General features: G+C 31.1%; 1 protein-coding gene across 1 annotated transcript; it reads left to right on the top strand.

Annotated features, from left to right (window-relative positions):
• The first annotated feature begins 12,037 nt into the window (after nucleotides 1-12,037).
• LOC131049528 (L-type lectin-domain containing receptor kinase S.1-like) lies at nucleotides 12,038-12,526 on the top strand. The gene has a single exon (XM_057983605.1). The coding sequence runs from the start codon at nucleotides 12,038-12,040 to the stop codon at nucleotides 12,524-12,526; it is 489 nt and encodes a 162-aa protein (XP_057839588.1).
• Nucleotides 12,527-12,731: the final 205 nt, after the last annotated feature.

The following is a 12,731-nucleotide window of genomic DNA, read 5'->3' as shown; positions in this document are numbered from 1 at the left end:
TAAAGTTATGGCTAGTTAAAGTTAGGATAAAATTTCATATAGTTTTTTGAAATTTTCGTAGTTTTTAGATTTTATTATGTAATAAACAAATGTGACTATTGGGCTTCGATTCTCAAGGGGTTTTTGTGACCCTTGGAATCTCATGAAATACTATATGTTGGATTTTTAAATATTTGGCTTTCTTCTATTTTGCGCTATTTTGTTCATCCACAATCCCGCAGGTTCTTACTTAGGTGTTGTCGTCCGAATTCATAATTCAGATCAATCACATTAGTGTCGATCTCAATGACCTCAAATCTGTAAAATCTAAGACTGCGGGCTACTAGAATGATAAATTTCAGATTGATAGTTGGCATTACAATCGCTTGCATCCTCCCCCTCCTGGTGGTGGTGGAAGAGAAACTGGTACAGAGATATTATGGAAGAGTGGGAGATGGAGTGCTGGCCTCATAGATTAAATTACAAAGACCTACATATTGCAACAAAAGGACCATTTTGGGTGCACCAGAAATCCAACAATCCATTTTCCCATTCAAGAAGATATTTTGAAATTCAAAATTTGGTAGTACAACTTTCTAGGGTCATAATTTTGATCGAACCATATATTATCAATCATCACATATCATTAGAAAGTTTTCAGAAAGGTGCTTGTCCATAAAATATGCCTAAATTATATTTTAATTTTTGACCAATTTTTAGGCCCATATGGGACCTCCAAGTGCCTCAAATTTGACTTTGAATATTTAAAATAGATTTTGAAAAATGAAAATATTAATATCTCACAAATGACAAATGGCATTGAAGTGACTTATTCACCATTAGCATCATTTTACCATTCTAGAGGTCTTTGTAAGGTTTCATGTCCACGTGTGCACGAATGCCAAATAACTAAAAATAGTTAGTTTTCTTTATTAAAAAAAAACAATAGATTTTGGTGATGCAAGATTACTCTTACATCCCAGATGCTCCTACATTAGTGTGACTCTATAAGGAACCATCCATAAGTAAATCTTATTCCCAATAATGATTTTAGTGGAAAGGACATGCTAAAAAAAGAAGCCATGTTAGAGTCATACTTGGAGACTCACTTGGGGATAGACATGAGGCATCAACTAAAAGAAAAATATCATAGAGTTCTATTTCATTACCGAATGGTGTTCCTTTAATGAATTCCAAAAATTAATAATGCTTAACTGCATGAATGGAAACCTAGGAAATTCACAATATGAAAGTCTATATGAAATCACTTTGAGATCCCAAATTAAACCTCTCTATCATTTTGATTCATAATTTAGTACGAGCATTCCATAATCTTTTGCAAAATTATCCCATTTACATGGAAGACAAGCTGATTACTTATCAAAAAGATATTCTCCTTGTTTGCAATGACATATTGTGACCATTATCATATACTTTATTCATAGACATAAAAGAACCATAGAGGAAGTACCAATAACATCATATTCTTGCAATGCACACATACACAAGCACACATGCATGAGAACACACAATTGCTTTAGACATGAATAGTACTCCTATCATGCCCAAAATAGTTAAAGAGGATTGGACATTTATAAATTAAATCAAGGATCCTATTATTATCTTAGGCTACTGATAATTATACCATATTTAACACGATACGATGCATAGATATAATAACAAGACCATACACACAATTTATACACAAAATAGATATATATAAACAAGAAATATTTTTCAAGTAATATATTTGACACAAACCTTCTATAGAAACCCTAAAACAACATCTAATTATTATAAGCCACAATTTCAACTATTAATTTTAAAAAAACATTGACTTTTTCCAAAACTATTTGTTATATATGAATATATCACACAACACAAACCAATTACTAAACTAACACTAGTCTAAATTTTTTTACTCTCTGAGAATTTCCCTAAATAATTGGAGGTGTCAAAGAAAGAAAATATGCTAATCAAAGCTCTATCTTGTTACATTAGAAAGGCTAACAATTTCTCCAAGTATGTAATTATATGGTATTGATTGAAAAATGTTATCGATTATTGACCAAACGACCACCGACCCATTATTGTCATCTTTATTATAAACCACAATTTCAACTATTAAATTAAAAAAAAAACATTGACATTTTCCAAAACTAATTATTATATATGAATATATCACTCAACACAAACCAATTACTAAACTAACACTAGTCTAAATTTTTTCTTTCTTCGAGAATGTCCCTAAATAATTAGAGGTGTCAAAGAAAGAAAATTCGCTAATCAAAGCTTTATCTTCTTACATTAGAAAGGCTAACAATTTCTCCACAGATGTAATTACACGATATTGATTGAAAAATATTATCGATTGTTAACCAAATGATCACCAACCAATTATTGTCATCTTTATTACAAACCACAATTTCAATTATTAAATTAAAAAAGAAAAACATTGACTTTTTTCAAAAACTAATTATATATATTATATCATGAATATATCACACAACACAACCCAATTACTAAACTAACACTAATCTAAAAATTTTCACTCTCGAAAAATATCCTTCAATAATTGTAAGTGTTAAACAAAGAAAATTTGCTCTACCTTGTCACATTAGAAAGGCTAACAATTTCTCCAAAGATATAATTACGCGTTATTGACTGAAGAATGTTATCGATCGTTTACCAGACGACCACCGACCCCATATTACCGTAGTCGTCTCTATTACGTTAATCATTGACGCAGGAATCGACAGCTAAAGGACCAGCATTTCCTGATTCCTTCCTCACCATTAACGACTTTGTTTAACTTTTGCAGTTTGAATAACGTTTTCTATATGCACTCAATGCATGCAATATTCTCCGGTTATAGATCTATTTGTAACTAAGATTTTTGGTTTTTAGTCTATATATGTACTCTGTTTTAACCTATGTTATCAGAAATCAGAGACCAGGAACACAATTCACAAGTGACATATTTAGAAGTTGCATTTCATATTTAGAAGTTAGTTTTATATATACACATGCGCATGTTTTATTATAAAATTTTATTTTACATAAATAAAAATATATGAAAGTTTTATATATACATGTAAGTTTCATTGTAAAATTTTATTTTAGGTAAATAAAATACATGAATCATGTCTTGGGAATTCTTTTCATCCCGATGATGAATCACGGAATGTGATTCGAAACGTTGATGGGAAAAATATACACACAATCGAATTCAGAAAAAATACACTAGAAACACAAAATGGATTGTGGAAATCTCATAGCTTTAAAATACATGAAGTTAAAGTTTATAAAATACAAAAACATAATAAATATAAAGATCAAAAGTAATTTTAGATATTTTTTTCATAATTCAATATAATACATATCATTAACAATTTAATTATTAAATAAATTTCAAATACATATCAATTTTATAAAAGAATATGTTATAATAATTTAATATTTAATAAAAAATGTAAAATTATTTTTAAAAAATAATTTAATCATTAATTATTAAAAAGTTAATATAGCTTAAAACTCATGGTAATACCTATATCTTAAAAAATAAGTAGGCTCTTTGTAATGATAAACGTGAGATATCATTAAAAAAAGAATAAAAAAATCTAATTATAGCCAAAAAGTTGTAGATGTAGCAAACAAATCATTCGTTGACAAGGAGTGACTTGGTTCATGCATTCATGAATGATTACATGTCTCAAAAATACCATCAATTTGCAGTAGTTAAGTGCTAGTTTTAAACCTTTAAAAACAATCACTCAACTCCCTATTACAAGGTACAATTTTTTCATGATTTGCAACGGCTTGAAATGAGGCGGACTACCTAGAAGTGAGCATCCACAATGGGAAATTGCAAAGAGAATAAAATTGCCATGCAAGGAGGAAAAAACCATGGAAGTGGAGTTTGAGAAAACTAAAAGTGAGATCGCCCAAAGTGTAAGTCATCCATGTTTTAGAAAAAAACTTGCCCCTATCAAAAGGAGTTGCAGTCAAGGCAAGAAGGTCATAGAAAAAGGAGGTGAAGTCTATGAAGTTTGAAAGAGATTGCAACAATAAGAAGGTGCAGATCATGCTTTAAAAAAAGGCATGCACATGCAAAATAAAAATTAAAAAAATATCCCATTTGCATAGGGGAAGCCACCATCTTGAAAGGGCAAAGTTCATATTTTTAAAGTTATCAAAAGTGTTGTGTTTGACATCTTCCACATAGTTGAAGCCATAGTAGAAAAGAAAAATAGATTCTCGCCACTACTAGTCTAAACATAGAATTTGAATAATTGACCCTTGGCATTGAAGAATGAAGCCAATACATGCAATGAAGGTTTCAAGGGAAGCCACCCAAGTTGAAAGGGTGACCTATTTTCACAACTAATGAAGTCAATTCTCATAAGAAACCTCTTAAATAAGGTGAAGTTAAGCCTCAAAAGAGGAGATTGAAGTCAAACAAAAGACCTGGCATCCCCTACAAAATGTGAAGCCACCTCTGAAAAGGTGAAGTCCTCAATTTGTAAGGAAGTCAAATGATGGCCTTAAAAAAACTAAATATTCTAAAGGATTTAGAAGCTCGTAGAAGTCAAAAGAAGAAGTATGAGAGAAGCTTGGTAAAGTAAGGAAAAAATATCATTGGTTTGTGTTTCATCCATTAGTGATTGAAGTTTTCTTCATGTGGTTAAGGAGGAAAAACCTAGGGAAGTGGAGTTTGAGAAAATTAAAAGTGAAATCACCCAAAGTGTAAGTCGCCCATGTTTCAAAAAAGAACTTGCCTCTATCAAAAGGAGTTGCAGTGAAGGCAAGAAGGTCATAGAAAAAGGAGGTGAATTCAATGAACGTTGAAAGAGATTGCAACAATAAGAAGGTGTAGATCATTCTTTAAAAAAGGGCATGCACATGCCAAAAAAAATCCCCCATTTGCATAGGGGAAGCCACCATCTTGAAAGGGCAAAGTTCATATTTTTGAAGTCATCGAAAGAGTTGTGTTTGACATCTTCCACATAGTTGAAGCCATAGTAGTAAGGAAAAATATATTGTTGCCACTACTAGTCTAAACATAGAGTTTGAATGATTGACCCTTGGCATTGAGGCATGAAGCCAATGCAAGCAATGAAGGTTTAAAGGGAAGCCGCCCAAGTTGAAAGGGTGACATATTTTCATAGCTAATGAAGTCAATTCTCATAAGACGCCTCTTAAATAAGGTGAAGTTGAGCCTCAAAAGAGGAGGTTGAAGTCAAACAAAAGACCTAGTATCCCCTACAAAATGTGAAGCCACCTCTGAAAAGGTGAAGTCCTCAATTTGTAACGAAGTCAAATGATAACCTTAAAAAAAATTAAATATTCTAAAGGATTCAGAAGCTTGCAGAAGTCAAAAGAAGAAGTATGAGAGAAGCTTGGTAAAGCCAGAAAAAAATATCATTGTTTTGTGTTGCATCCATTAGGGATTGAAATTAATAGGAAGATTGTTGGAACAATAATTTCTCCCACTTGCATGGGAATAAAGTTGTTGTTTAAGGAGCTAAAAATAAGAGCTCTACAAATAGAATTTATATGAAGTTGTTAACTTTAATTTTGCATGAAATCATCTAATTTGTCCAATACCTATATATAATGAGGCTACTATAATGCATTTAACGTTTTGGTCATTTTTTATCCTTGATCATGTGGTCAAGAAGTTTTTATAATCAGTTTGAAAGAATAGAAATTTGTATCTTCTTTTAAGTAAAATGTTTATTTTGTTTCTTAATTTTCTTCAATTGGTATTGCAAAAAGGAAAAAACATACCATTAAGTAAATGGCACAAAGCATGTTATAGTAAAAAAATCTTCTCAATTGCTATTGGGGTGTAGTAGTAGCCACAATAGTATACATTCTATACACACCTAAAATTGTCTCATACCTACAATCACTAATTTTACTAACTATTCTCTTTATTAATTAAATAATTTTAATTATTTAATTAATTTAAATTTATTCTTCTAATTATGATATTGCTATAAGGATTCAATAGTGTATTTTCTTGAGTCAAACTCATTGACTCATGTAAAATGAGTAGTGGTTCACAAGAATCCATCTCTCATGAGAATGAATGCTCCACATAACACTCATTGCATCTAGTGATGCTCATAGAGGTGAAGCATTGCGCCTTCCCGAGAGGTTAGTACTACTCCAACTCAAGTGCGCTTAACAATAGAGTTTCTGATAGGATTAAACTCACTTAGCTTGCAACCCCATTTGCAAAACCTTAAGCAAGTGTTGTGCCTTATGAACCATTCGTTATAGAGCCCCTTTAGCTTATCTATTAATAACTAGGAGGTATTTCCACAAAAACTGACCAGATTATGATATTGCTATCAAGGTTTAACTATGTAGTTTCTTGAGTCAAACTCATTGACTCATGTTTCATGAGTAGTGGTACACAAGAACCCACATCACATGGGAATGAATGGTCCACTTAATAGTAATTGAATTAAGGTTATGATCACATAAGTGAAGCATTGGGCCTTCCTGGGAGGTCACTCATCTGAGTACTTCTCCAACTCAAGCAAGCTTAACCATAGAGTTTACTCCAAGGTTAAACTCAAGCCTTAGCTTGAAAATCTGTTTGCAAAACCTTCAAAAGATATTGTGCCTTATGAATCATTCATTATAGAGACCCTTTCACTCATCTATTGATAAGTAGGAGATATTTTCCATAGCAAGTCAAATTATGATATCACTATCAAAATTTGACTATGTAGTTTCTTGAGTCAAACTCATTGACTCATGTTTCATGAGTAGTGGTTCATAAGAACCCATCTCTCATGAGAATTAATAGTCCACTTAAAACTCATTTCATCTAGGTGATGCTCATTTAGGTGAAGCATTGGGCCTTCCTAGGAGGTCACCCATCCCAGTTTCACTCCAAAGGTTGATAGATTTTTTGAGGGTAACGATGTAACTTTTCTAATTAGAGTGCATTACGTAAAATAACAACTCTTTGAGGCACTGTGTCAAATAGTTCACATGATTTATTTATCCTACAATGTTTTATATGTATTTCAAAAGTGCCTCTATAACAACAACATTTCAGAAAATTCATTTTCATGTTATAGTTTGATAGATCTTCATACCGTATTCCAAATCTCTAATGTCAAGACAACCAAGTTGTGGAATTTTTCTTTGAATCTTCTAATTGCATTTTCTTGAAAGTTTCTAAAACCTTTTCAAAAATTCAATTATTTATATATATCCTATAATCAGTATAGTCCATGTTTTCAAATTTATGAGGGTTTGTATAATTTAACAATTGTATTTTCTTAATTTTTGCTACAATTTTTCCAATGTAGATCCATTTTGTGTATCTTATAGTCCTTGTAGTCAACATGATATTGAATCCTTTATTAGAGAAAATATTATAATATATTTATTATTTATGTTTTTATTTTAGATACATATTTATAAAATTTTGATATTAGTAGTAATATTAATTTTGGCAAGACACTATAAGAGTTTGCTTATTGTAAAAATATATGGATTTCAATGTAAAAAAAATGGAGACAGTGTTTGCAATACATAAACAATTATGCAATATCCAATTTAAAGAATCATTTTACCCTCTACCCTATTTCATTAGTATACCCTATTATGTGGTATTGAATTTATTAATATTAGTAGAATATCAATTTTGACAATACATTAAAAGGGTTTCCTACTTATAAAAATATATGCATTCCAATGTAAAAAAATAGAAACAAAATTTGCAACACATAAACTATTATGTAGTATCCAATTCATTAATATTTTTAGTAATATTAATTTTGGTAAGACATTAAAAGAGTTTGTTAATTATAAAAATATATGCATTCTAATGTAAAAATGATGGAGATAATGTTTGCAAGACATAAACTATTATGCAGTATCCAATTCAAAGAATCATTTAACCCTCTATCCTATATTCATTAGTATACCCTATTATGTAGTATCCAATTCATTAATATAATTAGAAGCAATATTGATTTTGGCAAGAAAGCAAAAGAGTATACTAATTATAAAAAAATATATGCATTCTAATGTAAAAAAAAAGGAAACAATATTTGCAACACATAAACTATTATGTGGTATCTAATTCAAAGAATCATTTTACCCTCTACCCTATATTCATTAATATACCCTATTATGTAGTATCCAATTCATTAGTATTATTAGTAATATTAATTTTGATAAGACATTAAAATAGTTTGCTAATTATAAAAAAATACATGTATTCTAATGTAAAAAAAATGGAGGCAATGTTTGCAACACATAAACTATTATGTAGTGTCCAATTCAAATAATAATTTTACTCTCTACTCTATGTTCATTAATATATAAAGATAAGAAAATACTATAAAGGATAAAACAATTTGATGATTGGCATATACCAATTTCCATAGGTTTGTAAATCTCTTCTATTTCAAAGCACAAAAATTAATACTAAGTAGATAATCAATCATATTTCACTTTTATCTTGAGTAATTTCTCCCCATAGGAATTGCGTAGAAAATATAAACCATAACTATTAGAGAATGATAGATTTTTGCAATGTTTTGAATTGTTATGAAAAGGGAATTATCATTGGATGTTAGCACATCAGGCATGAATGTTTGTGCAAAGTGCAACTGTCCAAATAATTTGGGCTGAATAAAATTACAGTGCACTAAGATCATGGAATGACATTACACAAAATAGATATTTCACATAAAGACAAGCAAGATCACATGAAAACACAAATAAATGAATCCAAATGTTTGGATCAGTTTGCATACAAAGGAGAAATCATTATCATCAAATATAAGAAATAAATGAATCATCCTCCTCTTCCAATTCTTGTGGAACTATGAGTACAAAGGAGGAATGTTACTTAAAATAAATAAAAAATTGGGTCAATATGTAAGAGACCTAAAATGTCTCAACACTCTGCATTACCCCAAAAATTTTAGAAAAGTAATTATTGAAATATAAAAGAAAGTACATAAAAATATAAGAATGACACAACATTTTTGGTCCTCTTGTATATATATACCAATAGAGCTAGCATGGGTCCTCTAGGGGGAACTAATAAACAAAAATCAAACAATAAGTAGAAGGATGACAATACAAAAATTAAACACAATTATACACATGGGATGAAGGGATGTGACGTGGGGCACTACACTACCCAATGCTCATAAGCAACACAACAATAGAGAATTACAAAAAAAATTGCAAGAAAGAAATTAATTTGCTTTCTATTGCTTCAATAAACATGAAATAGAATACTTAGAAAACGAACAAGCTACAACTACATGAGATTTTTTATTACAAAATCTACAAGTTAAAGCCAGAATCTACACTCTGAACTATCCTTTGTAACCATCATTTTATTTATATATTTGGAATGTGTAACTATCCTAGAATATTCAAAGAATTGTAACTCCCATTTTGGGTGCCAGAAATCCAACAATCCATTTTGCCATTCAAGAAGATATTTTAAAATTCAAAATTTGGTAGTACAACTATCTAGGGTCATAATTTTGATCCAACCATAGATTATCAATCATTACATATCACTAGAAAGTTCTCAGAAAGGTGCTTGTCCATAAAATATGCCTAAAGTATATTTTAATTTTTGACCAATTTTTAGGCCCATGTGGGACCTCCAAGTGCCTCAAATTTGACTTTGAATATTTAAAATAGATTTAAAAAAATTAAAATATTAATATCTCACAAATGACAAATGGCATTGAAGTGACTTCTTCACCATTAGCATCATTTTACCATTCTAGAGGTCTTTGTAAGGTTTCATGTCCACGTGTGCACAAATGCCAAATAACTAAAAATAGTTAGTTTCTTTTATTAAAAAATAAACAATAGTTTTTGATGATGGAAGATTACTCTTACATCCTAGATGCTCCTACATTAGTGTGACTCTATAAGGAACCATCCATAAGAAAATCTTATTCCCAATCATGATTGTAGTGGAAAGGACATGCTAAAAAAAGAAGCCATGTTAGAGTCATACTTGGAGACTCACTTATGGCTAGACACGAGGCATCAACTACAAGAAAAATGTCATAGAGTTCTATTTCATTACCGAATGGGCTTCCTTTAATGAATTCCAAAAATTAATAATGCTTAATTGCATGAATGGAAACCTAGGAAATTCACAATATGCAAGTCTATATGAAATCACTTTAAGATCCCAAATTAAACCTCTCTATCATTTTGATTCATAATCTAGTATGAGCATTCCATAATCTTTTGCAAACTTATCCCATTTACATGGAAGATAGGTTGATTACTTATCAAAAAGATATTCTCCTTGTTTGCAATGACATACTGTGACCATTATCATATACTTTATTCATAGACATCAACAAGCCATAGAGGAAGTACCAATAAAATCATATTCTTGCAATGCGCACATGCATGAGAACACACAATTGCTTTAGACATGAATAGTACTCCTATCATGCCCAAAATAGTTAAAGAGGACTGGACATTTATAAATTAAATCAAGGATCCTATTATTATCTTAGGCTACTGACAATTCTACCATATTTAACACGATATAATGCATAGATATAATAACAAGACCATACACACAATTTATAGACAAAATAGATATATATAAACAAGAAATATTTTCCAAGTAATATATTTGACACAAACCTTCTATAGAAACCCTAAAACAACATCTAATTATTACAAACCACAATTTCAACTATCAATTAAAAAAACCCATTGACTTTTTTCAAAACTAATTATTATATATAAATAAATCACACAACACAAACCAATTACTAAACAAACACTAGTCTAAATTTTTTCACTCTCTGAAAATTTCCCTAAATAATTGGAGGTGTCAAAGAAAGAAAATTCACTAATCAAAGCTATATCTTGTTAGATTAGAAATGCTAACAATTTCTCCACATATGTAATTCCATGGTATTGATTGAAAAATGTTATTGATTATTGACCAAACGACCACCGACCCATTATTGTCATCTTTATTACAAACCACAATTTCGACTATTAAATTAAAAAAAAAAATTGACTTTTATCAAAACTAGTTTTTATATATTATATCATGAATATATCACACAACACAAACCAATTACTAAACTAACACTAGTATAATTTTTTTCACTCTCTAAGAATGTCCCTAAATAATTGATGTCAAAGAAAAAAATTCGCTAATCAAAGCTCTATCTTGTTACATTAGAAAGACTAACAATATATCCACAGATGTAATTACATGATATTAATTGGAAAATGTTATCGATTGTTAACCAAACGACCACCAACCCATTATTGTCATCTTTATTACAAACCACAATTTCAACTATTAAATTAAAAAAAAAAATTACTTTTTTAAAAACTAATTATTATATATTATATCATGAATATATCACACAACATAAACGAATTACTAAACTAAGACTAGTCTAAATTTTTTCACTCTCCAAAAATACCCTTAAATAATTGCTAATCAAAGCTCTACCTAGTTACATTAGAAAGGCTAACAATTTCTCCAAAGATATAATTACGCAGCATTGACTGAAAAAGGTTATCGATCGTTGACCAGACGACCACCGATCCCATATTACCGTAGTCGTCTTTAGTACGCTAATCATTGACGCAGGAATAGACAGCTGAAGGACCAGCATTTCCTAATTCCTTCCTCACCATCTCATTTGTATCACTAAGGCCTATTAGCTCAGCAGCAGCATAATTCTTATGCAATTACCAATGTTGATGATAACTTTCCCTTCTAATTATTTCATGAATCTAAAATTGTCTTTTCCATTTCCACCACACATTAATTTACGTCACTGGTGCAGAAATATTCAAGTGTTTTAATAGGTAGACTGAGTGGTGCTAAGCTTGTTTACCAGTTAAGCACGAATACTACAAATATATGATTCGTTTTTTCCTTCTGATTTTATTTTTGAATAACCAGAAAGCTTTTGATTTTGCCAGAGAGCTCTAGAGCCGTGGGAAGGGGAACTACGTGAGCTCATTACACAGAGAGAATAGATCAAATTCTAGAATGGTACTAGAATTTGATCTTATTACCATAGTTGGCTTGGTCCTCCTCGCGGTGGTAGTAGCATTAATTGTGCGGTGGAAGAGAAAGCAGCACAGAGATATTATTGAAGAATTGGAGATGGAGTACTGGCCTCACAGGTTTAAGTACAAAGACCTGCATATTGCAACAAAGGGTTTCAGAGACGAAGGGGTTTTGGGATCCGGAGGCTTCGGTCGAGTCTACAGAGGAGTACTGTCCACAAACAGCCTCCAAGTAGCGGTGAAATGTATCCTTCGAGAAACAGACGAAGGGATAAAGGAATTCATAGCAGAGATCTCCAGTCTTTGTCGTCTTCAACATCGAAATCTTGTGCAGATCAGAGGCTTCTGCAGGCGAGTAAAGCAGCTATTCATAGTTTATGACTACATACCAAATGGGAGCCTGGACAAGAAGATATTTGGAAAGCCAAAAAATGTATTCGAATGGGTTCACAGGTACAAAGTCCTGTAAGATGTCGCTGCGGGTTTGTTGTATCTTCACGAAGGATGGGAACGTCGTGTAGTGCACAGAAACATCAAGTCCAACAACGTTTTGCTGGACTCAGAGCTCAATGGAAAGCTTGGAGACTTCGGTCTTGCACGTCTGTACGAGCATAAAAAAAACTTTCATACTACTCGTGTGGTGGGAACGTTGGGGTACATTGCGTCGAAGCTCA

Source organism: Cryptomeria japonica, chromosome 11 (assembly GCF_030272615.1).
Source record: "Cryptomeria japonica chromosome 11, Sugi_1.0, whole genome shotgun sequence".
NCBI lineage: Eukaryota > Viridiplantae > Streptophyta > Pinopsida > Cupressales > Cupressaceae > Cryptomeria > Cryptomeria japonica.
This window is presented reverse-complemented; position numbering and strand designations above follow the sequence as displayed.